Here is a 24,056-nt window from a genome sequence, read left to right on the forward strand (position 1 = left end):
GCGAACTTAAACGTCCGATAGTTAAACTGTGTCCCTTACCTTTGCAAAACTAGTGTTAATTCACTATCTTATAGTCATAAGTATTAATTTTATCGTATAGATTTAGATTAAAGTAAAAAATATATAGTAATAGGAAAATAAACCCTGAGCCATGTCGATTCTATTTTATCCTCAGTTGACAATAACAGTACAAACTTGTGGAAAATACGTTGTATTTTGGTGGGCGGAAAATGTTACGGATTGTAGTCTTAAACTAATTTCGCCTGGCAACATTATCGTTCAAACTTAAAAAAAAAAAACTATACTTCCTTCCCTTCTCGTATCGCGAATGTAACATGTCGAGCGCATCTCGCTGCGCTAATTATTATTTTCGAATATTATCGTCTCGGTTCATTTAAAAGATTCAATTTCGTCTGTAAACTGTGTGTACTCATTGTGGAAGGCTAATCAGTTGAAGAAGCACTGCTCCTGCTCCGTTTCGGTGTCCACGCTGGTCCAGGTAACTCAGGTTCGAGGTAAGTCTAGACGAGCCGAAGGTCTGAGAAGCCTGCGCCAGCCTCCACCGAGAGCTGCACCGTCATCTACAGCTCAGCAAGGTGAGTGCTTTTACCAATTGACCTAGCCTGTCCTAAGTTCCACGGTATATCGTTTCGTATCTCGTCTCGTAATTTGTTTAAATACAGTCCACATAATTTTTAAATATCGAAGTAAAATAATCCCATTAACAATACCTTTATTTCATCATAAACCCTCTCCGATGGTCCCAAATGTTTCAGCATGTTTATGTATGAGAATATTGCTTCCAAAACCTGTAACAACCAATACAATACAATCATACATTACTTAGCCTCCTCGGGCCCAGCCGTACAAATGATAAATCCAAAATTTGCCACTGAAATTTTAACCTATATTGTGGGAAATGGAGTTGATTTTGTGTTGTTGGAATGTTTAAAGGAGAGAAAAGGACTGTTCCAATTGTTTAGGATTTAAATTTCATCGAACTGAAGAGGTGCTATAGGTAGGACCTTGGGCCTCAGGAGGTTAGGACTAGGAGGAGTTAGAATACAGCGCTTTCAGTCCAGATTGCATGCAAATGGAGATTTTATCCTTCCTATTGTTCATTTTAATATCTATCTCTCTAGTCTATTTTATTTAGATTTAAGCTATGGATTAGTTACCTCGTCGATGTGATCCAGCCCATCTTTGGTGAGCACGACCTGCGTGGAGAACAGGCTGTACATGGAGGTGTAATCGATGCCGCTCTCCGAGTTGCCCGTGTATATGCCCAGCGCCCACACCCTGTATGAAATAATGATATCAATTATCAATACAGTGTTGTGAATAACGCTTATTTTTTGGCTTCAACACTCGAGCCCTCAAGACTCGTAAGTAGAGATGCAACGGATAGTTGTTTGGCCGGATTTGGCCGATGGTTAGGCCGAATATCCGGTATCCGGCCGACGAATATTCTGCCAGCGGAACTATACCTACATTTCGGTTTTTCAGGTGCGCATTCTGCAGGTTTGACCTGTTTCCTAGTGAACGTTCGCGCGGACACATTTCTAGGTTCGAAATGAGTGCGCATGCAAGTCAATGGAATGTTTAAATTGTTTTAAAATAATAAACAAGTACGATTATGATCAAGACTGTTTCTTAAATCCAATTAGTTTACTCCGAAATCAAGCAATGTTACTATCCGGTATCCGGCCGGATATTAAAATCATGGCCGTATAGGCCGGATACCGGATAGTAACCGAATATCCGGTGCATCTCTACTCTTAAGTCTTGATGACTAGACTATATTTAAGAATTGTATTTATTTATTTTACGCGTATGCATGTAAGAAATCGTCTTTGCTGCCTTTGAGGCGTTAAGCGGAACTTAGTTTCTTTCCCTTTCCCCCACATCTAGCGTCTTTCGAGCGTCGGCGTCTGGTCAGCGCTATGGAAAATGACGTCGCTGCGCAGTTGCGTCGACGTTGCGTCGAGCAGCGGCCATAGAGTTGTAGACGCCGACGCTCGAAATACGCTAGATGTGGGTCCCCCCACATAATTAAGCTTATAATTCAGCTAGCAAACTCACTTTTTCCTAAGATAGGACAGAAGGCTGCCTTTGCCCTCGTGGCCCAACAAATAGGAGATGTACTGGTGTGGCTTCGACTCGTATTCCGAGATGAGGGACCGCATGCTCCATGTTAAATGAACCTGGAAGAAAAGATTGCATTGAAGCGCACGTGTGTACTCCAATCAGGCATCAGGCCGCGTAGCACAGATGCCAATCGCTTACGCTCCGTAGCGATCGAAATGTAACTGTCTCTGTCGCACTGATATGGAAGTGTGATTGAGAGACTTAAAGCTTTTCGTTGTCGAAGCGATAGCGATTGTAACCTTGGCTAGGCCGGCTGATCTATAATTCGTTTTTTTAGCATTAGAAAGAACTTGAAAGAAGGTAAGCGATCGTGACATGTCTTTTAATTGAAAAACGCTTTTTAAAAATTAGTAACTATTACTTATGAAAGCAGAAGAATATAAATGATTGTATTAGATTCATAATTGTTACATATTTGCTGTGACTTATTTTTAAAACGTGTTTTTCAATAAAAAGACACATCAAGATTGTTTACCTTATTTCTAATGCTAAAAAAAACGACTACATATATGGTTAACCCGGTGAACGCATATATTTAGTATGGAAACCGCCTTTAGGAACATTACCGTTCAAATTCTCGGGCCAAATTAGCACACATACAAAATTACGCCTACATTTAAATAAGACGACGCGTTTACAGAGCCTGCAATCAAAGCTGGTAAACAAAATAATAGTCATCTTTTTTACACTAGTGGTACACAGCTAAGTGTAGATGAAATGCATAATATATAATGTCAATAACTACCAATCAGCGACATTAATCCGCTAATAACCTTCTTGCTGTACGTACTGGCCGCTGAGAGTTTGCGGTTCATATTTGATTAGAATATGACTTGGACAGGGATAGGTTTATGCCATACATTGAAGAACCAGTCAAATAATACACGTATAATAATTTAATGCAGATTAAAAGATAACTAGTTAAAATGTTGTTGTGAAATGACAGACTAACTCAACATAAGTAAATATATCATTGTTGTATAAATGTATTCCGCTATAATAAGTATTTTGTATATTTTATTATCAATTTGTATGGCAGTGCGAAGTCACATTCAGGTATAGTCTGTCCGTTTTTCAAAGATCAAGTACGCCATTGTAAATGTATGGTAAACTTGATCTTAGAATTCGGACTGGCTATACAGCCTGCAAAATTTACATGGGTACACGAATCGGGTCATAAATATTTGAATGGGCGGAGTCACAATAAATCCCCACTTTCAGTTCCAATGGAAATATTTTATATGTATATAGCCGGTCAAGCAAGTTTGTCAGTAGAAAAAGGTGCAAAATTAAAATTTTGTATGGAACCACACCCGTTCGCGCGCTTACATTTTCTAAATTTGCCGCTCTATTCTACTTAGGGCATGCAGTACCGGTCCCGGTACCAAGAATTTCATTTCCCGGTTCTGGGCATGGCCGGAACCGGGATTCCCGGTTCTTCCCGGTTCCCAAGGCACCTTTTAATTACTTTTAAGAAATTGTTTGTGTTAGCGTACAATCTTTATGAATGACTTATTTTCATATAAATAATTGCATAAGAATTGATAAATGACTTATTTTATTATAATTATTATAAACCAACACTTATTGGCGTTCCAACCTATTTTACGAAAATAACCGGCACTCTTTGCCCCCGCCTGGGCCGAGCCACACGGCCGTAGCGTAGTCGATGCACTCAGCACTATGACGGCACGGCCTGCCTGCACGAAAGCCTATTTTATTAGGTTAGTTTGTCGGGTTATTTGGGTCCCCCGTTTCATAGCACCATTATTAAATGTAATATAATGTCCCGAGCTAAAGCACTAAAACATTACTACTATTGAAATGGAAATAAATAGTCATATGATGAGAACCGGGAAGTACCGGTACCGGGTCTTCAGTACCGGTTCTTTTGACACTATAAAATTCCTATGCCCATGCATGCCCTAATTCTACTGACGGAAATGGCTTGAGAGAGAACCTACATATATGTGACGGTAGAGGGTGGATTCGAATGACCAACATTTTCAGATAATGTGTGTATTTGTTAAATTAATTCAGTGGAAGTGTATCTACATATAGAAGACCGGGTATGATTATCTCACGAGTTATATCTCATGAATAGAACATATTCTAGATATCTTTCCAGGCATCCGCTTAATTTCATGCCTCTCTAATTGGACAGCTTTTTTCCATAGTTCTCTGCGAATAGCATCTTGTGGGAATCTGAATGGGGAAAGTAATGTAAAATGATAATATCAAATTTGATTATTAATTTGAAATAATTAGGTAGTTTTTTTACAGCTCCATTCCATGAAATAAAAAAGGAAAATACAAATCTGTAAGAAAGAATTCATTACTACATTTAAAATTATATAGAAAATACCTAAACCAAGCACAAGTTAATAAAATAGTCTACTTCATTTGGCATAACACCATCCCTATTATCCTCGCAATTTAAAAAGTCGTATGTTGTTATGAAAGTCGTATGCAGTTATTACGTTTTAGCTTAGCACGGTAGTATTGAAAACAAATCGTCATGTTTATTCCAAATTTTACTGAAGTTATCTGTTTACTACAAGTGAAAAGTGATTCCACTATCCTTGGTATGAACTAAAATAACTTCTGCACCACTTCACGACACATGAAAACACTTTTAATTACAAAAAAACGTTGTTTTTATAAATCAATTTAGCCATCCGTCACTGACTGTCATCTCGGACCAACTAAAGTTGCGAATCGAATAGTTTGTAAGCACCGCCTACAATCGAATAGTTTACGTTGGGTCATAACTGAGCGGACAGAATACTTCCATGTATATCAGTTCGCTGGGTTAACCTCGTAAGAGCCAGCGTAGAAAGTTTGCGAATTTTTAATTCGAACCTTGTTCTATAAGTAAATTGGAAGGAATTTCGTTTGATTTAAATAGCAATGAAACAAAAGAAATACTACTTTATTCGTTTCATGGAAGGTTCAAATTAGATTGCAACGAATAATTACATTTTAATGTAAATTTAAGGCATGTGCACACCGGCTGCGTGCGCGTCATGTGCACGTGCGGCGTTGTAGTATACAGATCCTTATGAGATGGCACACCGCTTGCGTGACGTGTGCGTGTGCGGCTCCAACATTTTAGCGCACGCGCACGCGCACGTCACGCACACGCAAGCCGGTGTGGCTCAGCCTTTAAACTTTTAGAGTCACGAGGTTACAGTTGGTCAAGTTTATGGAACTCATTATGTACTTCACGGCAAAATTTTAGCCACTGTGCCGATTTAGTTAGCGATCGTGCACGATCAAATGTATAAAGTAAAAAGTCATCTACAGTGACATCCAAAACTAGGAACAGTATATTTTACGATTCATATTTTCGTGAACATACACGGTGTAACATATTTAGAGACAAAAAATGTCCTATAAACTTTTGTGAAATTCGCCTAGTTTCAGAGTTAATATCAATTTAAAACAAATCTAGTTTTTATTGTTACATAGTGCAAAACGCCTTTTTGATGGCGATGTTGCTACTATGGGACGTAGTCTAAATATCCTTATTGATAGATGTCAAAAAGTGACAAGTAACACTTTGCAAAAACGAAGTTTAAAAAAAACTAAACAAAAAAACTCATATTAAATTTTTTCCTCCTTTTGACCTCAGAAATGCAAAAAACTCATATTATGTCTTTTCCTTCTTTTGATCGCAGAAATGCGCGTTAAAATCTTTCGCATTCCTCGTGAGCACCTTGTATAGGAGTAGAACGTGAGTAGAACAGTGAAAATAAAAGTAACATCGCTAAGCATTCAATATACCATAATGCGGTAATCTCATAAAATACATGCCCGCAAACGTCAAATTGTGTTTCTAATTCTGGATATCGGGTGGAGCGCCGTCGCAATAGATGGACGCATTACAAACACAACAACTAAGCAAATACGGTAAATGGCAAATTCGTTGAATATTAAAAAACGAATCAAGATATTAAGTCCATCATATGTTTTACCTACAATTAAGGAAGATATTAGAATACATATCTATAGGTATCATAATCCAAGTTAGACGCAGAGGAGAATACATATAATAATTTCCAAAGCGTTTAACCTAGAAAACTGTGCTCATCAATTTTTGTTAGTGGGTTAGTTTGTCAATTACAATCAAATTGTATTGTAATATTATCCTGTGAATGAGCACACGAGATAAATTGTGAAATACTTAAAGGTCGATCAATATTTCCGAACGAGCTGAAATTTAACTACGTAACAATACAGTCTAATATTTCTTAAGCTATTTCCTGATGGAAACCGAAGCTGATTCTAGGAACTGTGTAATAAAGTGGTAATAAATCAACCATAGTAACATAATTGAGTTTCGGCTCCTTATAATCGTCTTGGTAAATACTAGACGCTTTTTTAGGCTTCCGTACCCAAAGAGTAAAACGGGACCCTATTACCACAGTATAATACCTAAAGAGTACTAACGTACAGTATGGACACTCCCTGCCTCCCGTTGAAACTGCCGTCCACCCGCTCTCGGTTACCTCACAGTTACCGGCTGGCAAGGACGCGACGACGCGGTGCGCAGAGCGGAGGCCACGTAAATTATTCAAATTTAAACAAATATTTACAAAACCTATCGGATCACACTGAAAACAATACAATATTTATATGAACAAAAATCATGTTTTCAACTTACGTAATATTTTGGTGGCCTGAATTTCCTTACAAAAATTATGTTACTTCGTTTATACTGATTCAAAATAGGAAACTATTGTATAAATCGAGTTTAGATACCCACCTTAGAGCATAATACGATTCTTATTTCTTCCTACTTCGCGCAATGAGTTTTGAGTCATTGAGGTCATCGAACTTGACAACAAAATGGCGCGGACCCTAGCACGTCTTATCTCACTCACACAAGCATGGTACGCGTTCACCTACACGAGCTTGACTGTGCGCGTAGGAACTCGTTTGTTGCATACATTTGATCGCCAGTGTCCGGGGTGTGCTATTACTAAGACTCTGCTGTCCGTCCGTCCGTCTGTAACCAGGCTGTATCTCACGAACCGTGATAGATCGTCATCGAACTCGTGTGCGAGTCCGACTCGCACTTGCCCGGTTTTCTTTACCCAAAAGACAGTGATATTCTCTCTCGACTCACCTCAGTAGTATCGCTGACGGGTTTGACGTAGTAGATGCTCCGGAACTCGGGCGTGACGAGGTCCGGTCGGAACATGTACTCGGTGAAGTCGTCTCCTGGTAGCTTGTTCGTGTGGATCTGCCCGAACGTGTTTATGACGTATTTCTCTAGCGTTTCCAAGTCCATTCGAGCCTGAAGAAATATATATATAGGTTTATGACACAACAGTTTTCTTACCTGTGTCTACTTCTTACTTAATTATTAAAAAGATAAATAAGCCATTAAGTGTTAGGAAACATTGGCTTAATAAAACACACTAGTCACACTACTTACAGGTAATCAATCTAAGGTAGACAGGTAATTCAAACCCCTTCGAGAGCAAGCCATTCCTAAGAGTAGTTACTACCCAATACGCCCAAGCAGCGCAGTACAAATAAAATACCTAAAATTTAACGTGAAAGTAATTTTAAACGTTCTGATGAAATTGGTATTAGTGCACTCTCATCACAACTCTCAATGAGTTAAAACGCGTCTTGACCTCAAAAATAAACTTAACCAAATTTAAAAATCGTAAATTAATGATTTATCGATTTAAGAAAACTTAGTTCTATTTGGGCACCCACTATGCAATTCATGTCACTCGGTCGATTCGATATACCAATGGGTAAATCGATACAGTGATTAGCGCTTTTCATTTAGCTTATGTAGGAAATGTGTTAATAAAATAAATAATATGTAATTAACACTAATCTAATAACCTCCGTTTTATAGAAACCATGTCATGAATTTCAACCTACTATCTTAACTTTTCTTAATTGTATAAACTATTGTTTCGCACGCTATTGTTATTTAGCATGAGATATTAGTATGTATGCTGATGTTTAACGTAGCGCAAAATATAAACACGGTACAAAACGCTAAGTTACTATAGTCAGTAAAATACACCCAAGATATGACGTCACAATGCCTCACGACAGTTATGACCAATCCGCCTCCTGTGCATGGGATTTTAGTATTCAAGTTTGGACTTTGCTTTTTTAAAATAAAGACTTATTTGTAGAAAACACGAGTGTCACCGGTTTAACTGAAAATTTGCGCTGCGGCTTACCGTAGCATTACGCCGAGTCACAGAATAAATAATAGTACTAGGTACAGAAGACTCACTCTCTAACAAAACGCGTCTATTACGATCAGGCCGCGTAGCCAAGATGCCGATCGCTTACGCTCCGTAGCGATCGATACGCAACTGTCACTGTCGCACTAATACGGAAGAGTGATAGAGAGACCTAATGCTTTTCGTTGTCGAAGCGATAGCGATTGTAACCTTGGCTAGGCCGGCTGGACAGATATGGCCGCTAGCTGGCGACAGGGCCAGGCGCGGCTTATAGCTAGTCACCAAAATTGGTGTGGAACGGATGTACTTGTAGCTACCTCTTGCAAAGCAACGGAGTGAGCCACGCCTGGCTGATTGGGGGTCCTTTTTAACGTCCATCTGATCTATGTCTTGTGTGTAATTTAACTGATTTGATTTGACGTAAATAAATGTCTTTTCTTTCTTTCTTTCTAAACTCGTATTAATCCCCCGTTTAGAGTTCCACTTACTTGCACGGCGAGCGTCATCCTGTGCGCGCTGTAGTGTCGCCTCCTGAACTCGTGCGCAGCTTTGTATAGATGGTCGTCCTCGACCATGTCCTTGAGGCTCTTGAGGTTGCCCCACGTGAATGTCCGCGCCGGGTGTCCTTCGGGGAACAGGCTGGAGAGCAGCTGGTCTTTGCGGTTCGAGTCCGAAGGCGCGGCGATAGCGAACTCTGTAAAAATGTTTGTTGAATTTAGAAGGAGAAAAATTTAATGCCTTGTCATGAGACTCTAGATTCCAAACACGCTTGTTTGCACCGACTTGGCAGTGACTATGCATACATCTTTTACCGGGTGTGGCCTGTAATATGACCAAAAAATTTAACTGTAGGCTGTACTCCTCATACTGACCAACATTTGTTCAGCAACTTTAAAAATAACTTGTGGTTTAATTTTTATTACACTTTAACCTCGTAAGTCCTGTGTTTTTTCGACGGCAGTAGTCATATCTGCCGGCTGTACTACACCAAGTACAAACCAAGAATAGTGCTTCAGACCGAAACAAAAAGATGTCGATTTTAGAGATTTTTTGAAGTGAGGTTTTATTTTCAGTATTTTTTATGGTATGTTTATCATGCATAGCACCTTTTTATGAAGGAAATTATTGAAAATATTTTGTACTTGTGTGAGTACGTTAGGTTTTTACACAGTATAATAAAAAAAGTTAAAGAATTTATTTAATATTAAAATTAAATCATATATTTTCTCTAAACATCATTAAAGTAAAAATTTTGCTTTATTACAACATAACTAATCTTCTTCTTATAAAAAGGTGAATTAATTTCATTATTTTAATACTATACTACATCCAAGGAGATTGGATATGGGTGTTCAAAGTCTAGACTAGGTCTCCAGACCTATCCCTTGCACTTTTCCCACGTCTCGCCCTTGTGCACTTGTGCTTCTACCACGGCTACGCCCACCTCATTGACCACGAGCACTTTGAAATCGATGACTAGATACAAGTCTGCGTACTGCAACTTCTATTTCTCCATCTTCGTATTCCGAAAACGAAGAAAAGTCCCTATTTGATGCTTGGTCGGGTTCAGATATAAACATATCTTCATTATCAGAGTCCTTGAAGTCATAGTTATTGAGAAGTTGTAATATTTGTTTTTCATCAAACGCTAGAATAAGAAAAAAATACTTGTAAGTTAGACCGAACGTACTACCGTAAGTACAAATTATTTTGACCAATCACAAACCCCCTTAAATATACAGGTTTCTTTGAAATATTGCTTATTTTACAATATGTATTATTTAAATATACTAATACATTCGTATCACAACAGAAAAAACAAGTGATTACTTGAATATAAACCGATTATCTTACCTCGTGCTGGCCAGCGACCTGACTATGTGGCCATCTTGCGAATAAATGACACTGACACTGACAGTTGACTTTACCTGTCTAACATGGCGAAATTGACCATAGAATATAGAATGAGAATGACCATATCAGTGTTGCCGTTGTAAAAAAAACTACCCGGTAAATGGGAAATGAAAAATTTGTACTTCTGGCAGTACATTAGGCAGTTACGCCATCTATGTGGTTAAAATGTCAGGTCTGAAGTGCTATCCTTAATTTGTACTTGTACAAGTACGCGGGGACTTACGAGGATAAAGTTTATTCTAAGACGCACCGTATTGCGAATTTTGTTATGTTTAAGGCATGACAAGCAACGTCAATTACAAATGATATGGCGTGGCGATGTCGTCCATTGAAGATAATATTTATTTTGTATGAAAAATAGGAAGACTAAATAATTCACAATTTTTAAAAGTTTAAAAACAAAAGTGTCACCGTTTGAGGAGTACAATCTATGTTTTAATTATTTGCTCTTGTTACATGCCACACCCGGTATAGGAGCGCCATATTTTGTAGTAGCACTTGGTAGAAATTACAGTGTGGTTGGACCCCAAACTTTGGTTTATTTTAATTCGGAAACACTCACCGGACTGGATAGCCTCCCGCTCTCTCTGCATAGCCTCTTTCATCATGAGAGGGCTGACGAAGAACTGGCTGAACATGTCCATGGCGTGTGGGAGGTGCTTCTCTTGGATCTCGAAGTAGAATGTCGTCATCTCGCAATCCGTTGACGCGTTGTCTGAACCTCCCTTTTTCTGATAACATTACTTCCGTGAGACACAGACATATTAAATACAGTATGTAACTGACCGAAAAACAAATTACTCAAACCCGTTAATGTTTAGGTCATACTGAGCAACTTTTACTATGGGACCAACCCCGAAAACGCGGAAAAAAAATTGGATGTTTCATACAGTATGCTGGTCTGGTGTTGAAATTTCCTATGGGAGAGTCAATTTTTTTTCGCGATTTCGGGGTTGGTCCCATAGTAAAAGATGCTTAGTATGACCTAAATATTAACAGGTTTGAGTAATTGCTTTTCGTTCAGTTACATACTGTATATTAAGAACGGGTCATCAACACGTCACGTAACATGTCGGGCGTTTTTCGACTTAAAATACGTGAGTGACTCGTTCTTAATATATTATATTATTTTATATATTATAGGACATTTTTTACACAAATTGACTAAGCCCCACGGTAAGCTCAAGAAGGCTTGTGTTGTGGGTACTCAGACAACGATATATATAATATATAAATACTTAAATACATAGAAAACAACCATGACTCAGGAACAAATATCTGTATCATCATACAAATAAATGCCCTTACCAGGATTCGAACCCGGGACCATCGGCTTCATAGGCAGGGTCACTACCCACTAGGCCAGAGTGGTCGTCAAACATATAATATATTTAATATCTCCCTTTTTCTGTAGACAACGATCAAAATTAAAAGTTGGCTCTATTCTCTTCAGCTCGAGTTGTTGCGAATATGCGAACGGTCGTACAGTCTGCATTCGAAACTTAAGCTATTTATATCAAAAACTGCAATCGAAGCGCTTTGTAAGAGTGGGTAGCAAATACGGATAGCACTCGAGTTCGCAATTAGTCCCAAGATGGAAAAATGGGGAGGAGAAGCATGCAATCCCAGCGCATTACTCACTCTTCGAAATGCATTTTTAGAACAGTGTTAGCAGACTACTCAAATAAATAAATATCAGGGGACATCTTGCACAGATCAACCTAGCCCCAACTAAGCAAAGCTTGTAATATTTTACGAGCACCTAAATAAAATCGAACCTCTATCACCAATGAGCTTCTTGGCATTTTCGTAGTTATGTTGAAACGCGGTTCGTTTCACCATAGAGAAAAAAATACATACTTAGGCCCACTTTCACCATTCCACTAACCCGGGGTTAACCAGTTAAACCTGGAGTTACCATGGTTACCAGTACAATTTGACACTGGGTTAACGGTTTAATTTAACCGCTTAACCCCGGGTTAGTGGGACGGTGCAAGTGGGCCTTAGAGTGCTCACTCCATTACTTCAGTTTTAGTACTGGTTATAATATTAGCTGAAAATTGTTGAGCATTAGACTTTTCGGTCGGTGCTACATCTGCATATTGTCAAGTAGCAGAACTGATAATTCCGCTACTCGATGCTAGGTGTCGACTGCGAAAATAATAGTCGTTTTGGTACCTAAATGATGTATGGAGTGAGCACTCTATTCTTACTATATTTCTCTATAGTTTCACGAACGTTTGATCTGAGTGATAACTGTGATCAGACGTTCTTAGGGTCGGTTGCACCAAACTGTTCGTATCGTTAAAGAGTTCGCTAAATTTTTATGTATGGAACGTTTCATAAAGCGCCGGGGCGCGCCGCGTCGGCTGACGTTGATCAGTCTCAAGTCTGTCAAATGTCCCTTAATGCAACCCTCCCTTGCCCCTTCTCCCTTGTTTCTTTTTTTGGTTGTCCCTTGGTGCAACTGGTCCTTAATGTTTTGTATCTTAACCTCGTGCCGCCCACCATACAAAATTATAGCCAAGGAAGTTTGACTCTTGTTGTATTTTCAATTAATTTCGTTTTTAATTAAGGTTGACATTCCATAGAAACTAAGTGATACATCCTAATGTACATTGGGCGGCACAAGGTTAAGTTCACCTTGATGAAGGCGTCGAACTCGTTCTCCTTGGGATATTTCTCGCTGCCCATGAACACCATGTGCTCGACGAAGTGCGCCAGCCCCTGTATGTCGGGCGGGTCGCTGTAGCTGCCCACGCCCACGCACAGCGCGCATGCCGCCTGAAACAATACAATACTTATAAATCTTACCATAATTAACCTGTTTACTATATGCTCTTCTGAGTCACAGAGGCCCAAGGCTTGGGGCTGACTTAGTTACATTGCGGGCTGTTGGTTACGTCAAATTCCACCGACCGAATCAAAAACCGCAATGTAACAAACTCGCATGCGAGTTCTCGCATTTTCTAAATGAGGCCTAAGGGCTCGTTTAACTAAAATCGCATGCGAGTTTGCGCACCGTCCAAATCAGCCTTTATTCCTAACTAAACATAGTTTTAACTCTAATTAAATAAGTCAAGATTCCAAATTCAATTCGAAACTAACAATTCTGGGACTTCGGAGGATAGGCCCCGTGCATGAACTATAAGGGGCAGCTTAGGAGCCGTCAGATTTTTGGCGCGAGGCGTAGATGTGTCGTTTATGCTTCCTATTAACCCATAAGATGGCACTGATGGCAGAACCTATGCACAAGGAAAAGTTACCGACGAGAACGGTAGATGGTAGCACTTCCTTTGGCAATGTACATGTGCACATACGTTTCCAATTCAGGCCACAAGATGGCAGACCCTCCAACGCGCACGGGCCCTATGACGTATACTTCGCGCAGGAATACCGTGGAAGCTAAATGAATCAGCCGCACCCCCTTCGGCTTGCTAGCTCACCCCCCGAATCTAAATACGATGTATTTTGTGAATTTTGTGTTTAAATTGTAATCCATTATAAGACGTAGGCTTCTAGCCTCGCGCGTCATTCTGTAGTTTGTGCGTACTACATAGTAGCATAATTGAGTTAAACCTAAGCCGACTCTAAACCCGACCAACTTACTTTAAAAGGTTATGAACTACGTCAGTTTTAGCATTAAAACCTTTAAACTCTAGTTGACCGAGGTGAATGTTGACTGAATGAAGGAGATATCACTTTCTTACACTTTTTTTTCTCTGTGTGGTCTTAGTCGTTAGCACAAAGAATGTTTGTCGTTGTTTGACTTTTTTACAGGTCTGATGATTATCTGGGGGCACGGCAGTGCCCCGCCATGGCGAGCAAAACAAAGAGGCACGGCCGTACCATCCTTTTCTCGAAGCGATTCAGGCCATTTTCGAGGGCCTGTAATTTTGTGCTGGCTGAAGCTAGAACCCTGAATTTTCAGTGATAGTCATTATATGTGTTACAAATTAAAGATATCTTATTGATACTGTTTTTACACCCCCTGGCACTGATTAAAATAACCGACTTGGCTTCACATTACATCTCAAAACTTTTTGTAGTACGAGTAGAAGCGTTGCGAGACTTGCACCTTTTTACATGTAATGTTTTTGATGGGATTTATTATTATAATATACTTATTTAGGGTCGCGTTTATTATTAATCAAATCGGACCACAGACCACACTAGTTTGTTTTTATTATAGCCTGCATTTGCATAACAACAACTACATATAAGAGAGCACTTTTACAGTTTTTTTTACAATGTGCGCAGTGTTAACAACTTCACAAAAGCGGTCATTGGGAGAACGTTAAAGTTGATAATTTCAGGTACCTATCGTTGGAATCTAATAGCAAATCCTGTAACTAGGGTTGCCAGTGATACTATAATATATAGTATTTAACTATATTTGACTTTATGAAATACGAAACACATAAAGTATGCTAAAATACTTTTCACTTCTCATGCTCAAAAAGTGCACCTTTATGTCGTGCGTCGACGACATAAAATCGCATTTTATGCTCTAGAGCATAAAAGTAAAATTTTCTTTTAAGACTAAGGTAATCGGTCTCAACAGCCAAACAGTTAAAGTTAAAACATATTGCACAATTTTACTGAGCAATAAAATTGTGTAGATGACAAAACTTGTTATATTATTTTATTTTTGCTACAATTTATTAGAAATCCGTATTTTCTGTCATTAAATTTAGTGAATCACATAAAATTGGAGTCGATTATCGTTCAAAAATGCTCCGAAATGTTTGACTTGGCAGAAAACCAAGCGTCTGAAACTCTGATCACATGTTGAAAATTAAAAAAAAATATTAAAAAGTTAGTTGGCGGGAATTGGTTATGTATTTGTATTATGTTCTTTCGCTTGACGACAATTTCGTGGTGTAAATTGTCGTGAAAAATGTGTTTTATTTTCCTCGCAATCGAAGTGAAAAGCAGAGTGTACAACAAGGGCATAAATGCCCATTTTTACCCTCGTCTACTATTTTGGTCTTCGCCTTCGCTCAGACCAAAAAATTGCCTCGGGTAAAAATGGGTCACTTTATGCCCTTGTTGTACAATCTACTATTATTGAAACTGAAACTAGAACAAGCAAAAAATATGTAAGAAATAAAGAAATACATTATTTTTTCTGTATACACTTTATTTAAAAAAATCTGGCAATCCTACCTGTAACCGAGACCGAGAGAATGTCACGCAACAGCGTTGGAGTCCAAACATTGCGTAAGTATACAGTAACGTAACTCGAGCCAATTGAAAGACCAACTGTGCTATTACCGATAGTGGAGACAGCATTTACAAACTTTTACGGTATTTTTAACTTTAATAAATAAAAATAAAAAGCCTTTTTAAGATTTTATTCCGTTACCACTTATACAAACTATGTTTAAACTAAATACTATTTTATACGGATCTAATAACGGACCGTTCCGGGTACCTATATGCCTTATTTTTAACTTTACTTGTGTCTAACTAGTTATAAAATAAATACTATATTATGTACATGTAATCCATTTGAGAATACATTAATTTTTTAATTTAGTATCATAGACTAGGAATCCTCTAGACCGAGTTTAGAGCAATTATTTCATGCAACCGATGATGCCAAAGATGCGGGGGTGCGCGGGACGACGTGAGCAAAATCCCGTGCGTGATTGGTCCGTTCAAAGACACGGACGTCACACAAAGACACTTTCGACTCGAACGTGGAGTAAAATTACCGTATGCGTGGCAGAGGGGGTAGCACGACTATGCTAAGTCTGGAGGATGTTTTGTCTGTGTTTTGTATAGACCTTCTTTTCTTTTTTTTTTCTAAGAAGGTCGGTAACATTCCATTTATTGTCAATTTGCCCCGTTTTTCGAAATAGTATCAAAGATAGAAGAATAGTATACCTAATCTAAAGTTTTTTTCTTTCAATCAATCAATACCTAGTTAAGAATATTGCGATAAGTAGCGTTTCCATTGCCGCTATTGTACGCTTACGTGATTCAATCGCAAACTGTTATCAACAGAACGTGTGTAACCCTGACCTGAACTAGGTATCGATTTCTTTTCTAGACTTTCTTGGCTTAGGGTGGTATTCCATCTGTCCAATCTTAGTCCAATGTCAATGCGTCTCGCTTTCTTATTAAGCAAAATGTGGGACAAAATGCACATTGGACAGGTGAAGCACCTTATTAGGGAAATCTGAAAAGTTTACATTTTAATTTTTCATTTCAACTGCCTTTGTAAAAAAGTCCAAGATTAATTATTGTTTTAGTTATTTTTCTGGTTATATGTAGATCGATGTTGCTACACGCTTTCACTTAGGGTTTCACTGGCTTAGCTTGTTTATTTATTATGTCGCAATGGAAATTATCACTACACCTTATAAAACAAAGTCCCCCGCCGCGTCTGTCTGTGTGTATGTATGTTCGCAATAAACTCAAAAAGTACTGAACGGATTTTCACGCGGTTTTCACCTATCAATAGAGTGATTCTTGAGGAAGATTTAGGTGAATATTTTGTTAAGGTTTTGTGTAACCCGTGCGAAGCCGGGGTGAGTCGCTAGTTTACTATAAGTTTTAAATTTACATTGCAGTTAACTTGCATTCAGAACCACTGCTTTTTCTGCCATATTAAATAAAAAATGTAGAATAAACGTAGTAAAACCGGAATATCCAGCAGTGAACTGCAATACGAGTAATGCTAATGAATATGATACTAACATAAGTACATATACTTACATACGTTAGGCTACGCAAGGCTGGACATAATTACACTGCAATTTTATGACAGCCACTATTTACCAGAACTGCTAGCAGGAGTTGCGTTCTCACGCGCGACTCCATACATCTAGCGCGACTTCAAGTATGGAGTAGAACTTATGCTAGACCGTTATTTCTATTTTCTACCGTTTAATGCAGCGACCAAAACCTTTTCAACCAAGAACTAAGTAAGTTTTTTGTATTCCAGGTACGTACTGAAATGAAATGATAGTTGCATTTGCCAATATAATAGTTACCCAATCATCCTGCTTTTGGACTACTTGTGTACGAAAATGACAGATCAGGATGACAAATCAGGGAAACCGAACCTTACTAATAATACCATGTGCAATCGGTACTCGATATATAATCGTACATATATATACGCGACTGTACCCATTACTGTAACTTTTGTTATGAGAGCAACCCTGATATCGAAAAAAAAATATCGCCCATTGTTAAAAGTTGATCATAGAAATCAGTACAATGTCAGCCAGTATAAAAACACTCTAAATTAATATTTATTAGTAGGTTAGTGTCTGCAATAAACTTGTACAAAAATGTAATGCTATTAGATGGCGGTCATCATAACTTAATCCTCTCGCAGCCCAATGGTTGCCAACTCCTGGTTTAAAAATATGTGCATAATGTTTTCTAAATCCTTAATTATTTGTGGACATGAAAAGAGCCGAAAGAAAATTACCTACTCTGACATGATATGTCTGTCGGCGGCCGATCGTAAGATCAGGCAGATCGTAATGTTCCTGTGTAATGTTTTGACGATAGTCAGATTAAACCAATATATAGGTTCGTTAGGTTGCTTTCGATGCCCGAAGGGCAAACTGCCCAGAAATAGGAACCCCGCATAGCGGGGCTCCGTCGACTCACACGCGTATTCGGGAAACGAGATAATCACAAGATCTAGAGACGATATATAGATCAACTAGATTTACATTAGATATCGACTAGATGTGACTTAGATATCTAAGTCATAACTTGTCGAAATCGTTCAAGAGGACCTGCAGAGTCGCGGAAACGTCAAATTTGACATATCTATCTTACAAATATCTTTAAATTATCCATATCGTAACTTGTTGAGGTCTAGTAGAGATCTAATTCATTTCCCGCATCGAGCCGTCAGGGAACGAGTCAAAGATTTTCACGTTTCACGATATGCCTAGGAATTTCACGATATGCCTGATCTTACGATCGGCCGCCGTCATGTCTAACATCTAATGGTGACAAACTGTATATCTATCGTCTTCGTATCTGTATCTGTACGGATATGATGGTCGTTCTTGTCTACGTGACAGCGTGATAAAACGGAGTCCGTCACTTTCTCGCGGTGTTAAAAAGTGACAGTTATTTTATCACGTGGATAAAACCATCCATAATACGCCTGCTGGAGCGAACATAGCTTAGGTACCTAACTACTTACCTATTTGGTACTTATATAAATGTTGGGACCTTGATTTCAAGATTTCTATGCAGCTACTTGTATGGAGGGAAACGGAGTGGTACAGTCGAGTAACAGATATTCATTCACGTTTCGCCATACGACTATTAGTCGGTATAAGTAGTCAATTTACGATTTCCCTAATCATTCATTACTCTACTAATACCAGCAGTCTACGAAACTATTTATTAATCCTGAAAAATATTTACTTGGTATAACCCATTTTAAACAAGCGTCACCGGGTACTTTTGAAAAAGTCAAAATTGATTTGGTTTGGTACCTATATTCTACCCTGATGTGCACAGAACTATAGTACAAGTACACACCGTATACAAGGTGGGCGCAAAAAATCCGACGAACTTAACCATGTATTCCTAACGGCATTCGTTTTTGTTCGTGCCCTAGGTCGTACCTTGCTATTTACAACAACAACTGACAACGACGGAAAATCGATAGAATAGATCGGTCGGCCATAATTATTTGTATTTGGTGGCTACACGCTACTTTATAAAGCATCGAAATCTCTATAGGAAGTTCGTCGGATTACTCCCTCCCACGGTGTATACTTTAAATGATTAAACCCTAACTACCCTATTATATGCTGCAATACCTACGGCAATAGTCTGAGAGGTCATACCGTATCGAGAGATAGCCCGAGAAAGAAATCCTTGCACCGCTTTATACATATTCTCTTCAAGAATGCCTTTAGAACGCGTTTGGACCGACGCACCTGCCGAGATGCATAGAGTTAATTTAATAATATAAATACCTACAGCCAAGATCGAAAACATGTATCTGTATATACACGGCTAGGATTTTAACTGATATGTCAGGATCTTTGGTCCTTTGTCATCAGGATTGCTGGATTGCGGGGGACATCGCGAGTGTCAGGGTTTTTTAGAAACCTTACGTAACCGCTAGAGGTTAACTGAAAGTTTGGAGTTGAGCAAAGGAAAGGGAGGGTTAAATATGCTGTAGCTACAACATATGGTGGCGATTAGGGGGCTAGTGACTCACTGGGCCATTTTTGGAGAACAAAACTTTTAGGAAATGACAGGATATTATATATTACCTACCTATAAAGCAACACTGAGAGAAAAATCATCACCAGGAATTAAAAAACAGTTCTGTACTGGGGGAAAAAATGAAGTTTTAGTAATAATTATGGACGTTTCACTATTTCTGTAAAGTTTATTTATTTCTACAAACAGCTCAGTAATCCCAAATATAATTTCAACAAACAGATAATAGAAATTGCAAAAGTCAATTTGTTCCTATTAGTTAACTCTCCTTGTCCCCGGATTAAGTTTATTTTTGTAATTCTAAGTGTGTTTTTGTTGTACTTTTCTCTCAGTGAAGAGTGAATAAAATAAGATATTACTGACGAGCGACGACTACACGTTTAATTCCAAGATAGTTAACATACCTACATATTTTCTACACCGTGGGTGGTTGTCGCTTCCAGTTTTCCCCTCGATGCGTTTCACACGTATTAAATACCTACCCATAGTGCCTATGCCAATAAAACTGGGTGAAAGTAACACCTCATGCAACGACGTCGTCTAAGTGCCTTTCATACCGGATATCGTGAAATCTACTAATTTGCTGACTGACACTAAATATACAATAAAAATAGGATACGGCGCCAATACACGAAGAAGACTAACGGGATATAAACGTCCTCAAGGCCCTGTGCCATTTTCCTTTATATATGTATGTATTAACCTACCACTACACTCCAATAAGACCTCTACAACGAGTTCGTAAGTTCATTAATAGTTTTGGGCCTACACTTAAGTCCAACGTACCTACGAAAGATGAAGGATGAAGGGGTATCCGTACTTACTATTACTACACGTAATATAACTAATACGAAAGAGTTAGGTTTAAACTCGAAATTGGTTTTAAAATTGTGAATTATTAAAGGTTGAATTTAATTTATGTATTATTAGGTATAAGTATTTTACGCATTATTAGCAGAAATGGAACATTTCAAAGCACATATAAAATACATACTTCGTCGTACATATTCATTCCAATTTTGCCTCATAACGTTAGACTGCTCAACAAAAAATTCCAACTAGTAGCTAAGTAACTATAATTTATCAACTAGTTATTTAGCATAATAATGCCGGCAAACTGGTTTTAGTGAAAGCATAGGTAAATACGGAAAATATGTATATTATTGGCAGTATAAAATTAGCATGTCGTAGGTAATTAATTGGTATTAAACTTGGTTAAAAAATAAGTCCTGACATAATATTTTGGATCTTATATGGTTAAATTTAAGGCTCATATTCATTTATTCCCGAGTATGGGCAGTGGAGCGTTACACAGCGTGAAGTTGAAAAATTAAACAAGAATAACAGTAGACCTACTTCGTACAAAGTGCGTCTAATCGTAATAATATAGAAGTACCATTAATTAACGGAGTGAAAATGGAAATTAACATTTGCATTCAATAATAACATGTATGTAATGTTATTATTTGTGTTAATGTTATTAAAATTTAAATATGTAATCTTAGAAAAACCAAACAACATATAAATTTAAATTGAGAAAATACTCCAAGTTGTTATTTAAATTTACATAGAGTTAACTAATTTTAACTCAATTTAAATTTAGATGTTTGTCAAGTAGAGTAGACCTTCTGTAGTTGTTTTTGTGTACAGTGAAATAAGCGGCCATGTTTTATGAATGTTGTTGAATAATCGATGTGATCTATTTGCTATGAAGGTTGACTTTTTGTTATACAACATTAATTGTAAACATAATATTGTTTGTCAGGTTTGACTTGTTGTTATTGACAAGAAGCAGTTTTAGGGTTCCGTACCCAAAGGGTAAAACGGGACCCTATTACTAAGACTTCGCTGTCCGTCCGTCCGTCCGTCCGTCCGTCCGTCTGTCACCAGGCTGTATCTCACGAACCGTGATAGCTAGACAGTTGAAATTTTCACAGATGATGTATTTCTGTTGCCGCTATAACAACAAATACTAAAAACAGAATATAATAAAGATTTAAATGGGGCTCCCATACAACAAACGTGATTTTTGACCAAAGTTAAGCAACGTCGGGAGGGGTCAGTACTTGGATGGGTGACCGTTTTTTTTTTGCTTTTTTTTGTTTTTGTTTTTTTTTCATTATGGTACGGAACCCTTCGTGCGCGAGTCCGACTCGCACTTGCCCGGTTTTTTAATTAATAAGTGCACACTTAACCCGTTGAACGCCCATTATACAACAAATTGATGCAAAGATAAAGATAAGAAAAAAGATTTTAATTTGTAACGTTCACAAAACATGTACGAACATGTACAGACAAAAACAGCAAGGAAAGAAGAAATCAAAACAATTTGATCCATATAGATCTTTAGTCACACACGTCTGAGCGGCTACCGCGAAAACCGAAATTCGCAAATTGCGGGGATCTTTCTCTTTTACTCCAATGAAGGCGTAATTAGAGTGACAGAGAAAAATCCCTGCAATTTGCGAACTTCGATTTTCGCGGTTATAGCCCTGATACTGAGTTGCTACAACCCAAATTGAGTTAGTATTACATGTGTGATACTAGGGTCTCCCACGGGTTAAGCATGATCTTGGTTTTAAAAATGGTATCAATTATTGCAGCGAATAAATTATTATCATTTAGGTTCCAAAACCCAAATATAATTTTTTTTTATTGTAGAACTTAAAATGCCCCAATTGGTCCAACTAACAACAGCAAACTGTTATATTAGTACAAAAACAGGATGATTGGGTAGTTCATTGGCTAATTGTTATTTTAGTATAAGAGACATTACAGAAAAAGAAAATTGGCAATATACCTATTCTCATAATCAATATTATAAAATTATCTGTATGACTTTTTTCGTTGTAAACTTAAATGTATGTAGGTATATCAAACTCAGTTAATATTATCATCAGAACATATGCCAAGATAATAAATAAAAAAAAACTAAATCCATTCGTTATAAATACTGTCATAATACTCATATTGCAGAAGCATGTTTGTGTAAACAATCATCTTATGAATCAACAGAAGTATAAACAGATTCCCATGGATTTATTAAACAAATGAATGCGCATGATTTAATAGACTCACCAGTTTCTCTTCATTGAACTCATTACGCCTCTTATTTCCATGTTGGTCGCTGGTTCCAGAGCGCTCCGATTGTGTGTCACTCTCTGGACCACTGCTGTCATCCGAGCTGCTAGGCTCCTCTTCGCTGGATTCTTCATCAACTACATCGAGCCCAGATGGATCTGATATGAGCAGAGCTGTTAAACCATTTTCTAACCTAATTGTCCTGAAAAAAATATTATAAGGAAGGTAGACTATTACTTTTAAAAACGTAACTATTACTGCAGATGGCCTATTTTTTTACACTTTCCATTACCACATAATTATGGTAAATAAATTTGATGAACCTTGTAAAATAAATGATTGTACTTCTTTACATCACTTATTAATGTTCACGATTCATCAATGTTATTTATATTACCTATTTAATAAATAAAATTAGTAAAAACTTACTTGTAAAGCTTTTTATCAGCTGCAGATTTTATTGGTTCAGGGAGAACCTCAACTTTCTCAGTTCTGAACATGTTTATTGTGGGCTTAGGAGGCCTTTGGACCACTTTCACCTCGGGCTTAAATTTAGGGGCTCTATGGAAACCACTTCGTTTGGACATGACGACTACGCTGTGTTTTGCTCGTGAATAATCAAATGATTTTTGAATAAAGATGGACAGAAATTTTGACATTTATGGGCACAGCATGGCTGAATGTTGCAATATGTATAACGTTCATTGACACATGATAAGATTTAACATATGACAACACAGAATTATAAAAGTGTGAATTTAAGGTTATTAAATGATGGAATTGTATAAAACTTGTAAAAATATTTATATTATTTATTCTGATTGAGTACTACTGCTAGAGTGTTGAAAGTGTGTATATAATATTTTTAAAATATGTATGTATTGTTAAAACAAGCAGTTGGCAGCATTGAATAAGGATAAATCGCATGCTTGGACTCCCTCGGCTCCATTCCTAGATTATCTGTGGCATCATTATAAAAAGTGGCCAGCGTAACAAGTTTACGTAATTTCTATTATTTATAGCATTCGTGTATACTTTTCTAGCGTTAAAGTTGCAATAATAAAATAAAGTAATTTGAGTTGGTACAACTCAATCAGAGGTTGGTGTATAATTGTTTTGTGTAACCATGGCGAAGCCGGGGCGAGTTGCTCGTACTATATAATCACTCCTCTCTCTAGCGCTTGAATTTGCAAGAGTGATAGGTAGAGAACGAAATGTCGATTTTCGAAATATCTTTCAGCCAGAAGGAATCAAAACATTTAGTAATATGGGCTCTACATACCTCACTGTACGAGTATTTGGTTGACCGATTTAATTCAATGCATCTCAAGATTTTCAAGACCTACCACGTACACTACCCCGAATTTATCTTTTCCTCCAATTAAGGCATAATTAGACTGACAGAGTACGATGTCTTATAATGAAACTTCTGTGTTCACGGTAGACCCGCAGTAATCATCAATC

At 37.8% G+C, this 24,056-nt stretch overlaps 1 protein-coding gene across 1 annotated transcript in view; it reads right to left on the reverse strand.

Moving 5' to 3' along the window:
* LOC134674573 (nardilysin-like) overlaps positions 1-23,287 on the reverse strand; it is a 46,136-nt gene extending 22,849 nt beyond the window's left edge. Inside the window, exons 1-9 of the mRNA XM_063532690.1 lie at positions 23,022-23,287; positions 22,590-22,794; positions 12,930-13,070; positions 10,849-11,017; positions 8,861-9,066; positions 7,280-7,450; positions 2,083-2,204; positions 1,179-1,299; positions 732-809 (exon numbers count right to left, since the gene is read on the reverse strand). Coding sequence (XP_063388760.1) covers positions 732-809; positions 1,179-1,299; positions 2,083-2,204; positions 7,280-7,450; positions 8,861-9,066; positions 10,849-11,017; positions 12,930-13,070; positions 22,590-22,794; positions 23,022-23,251 — 1,443 coding nt within the window. The 5' untranslated portion in view covers positions 23,252-23,287. The remainder of the gene's footprint in view (positions 1-731; positions 810-1,178; positions 1,300-2,082; positions 2,205-7,279; positions 7,451-8,860; positions 9,067-10,848; positions 11,018-12,929; positions 13,071-22,589; positions 22,795-23,021) is intronic.
* Positions 23,288-24,056: the final 769 nt, after the last annotated feature.

Source organism: Cydia fagiglandana, chromosome 20 (genome assembly GCF_963556715.1).
Source record: "Cydia fagiglandana chromosome 20, ilCydFagi1.1, whole genome shotgun sequence".
Lineage (NCBI taxonomy): Eukaryota > Metazoa > Arthropoda > Insecta > Lepidoptera > Tortricidae > Cydia > Cydia fagiglandana.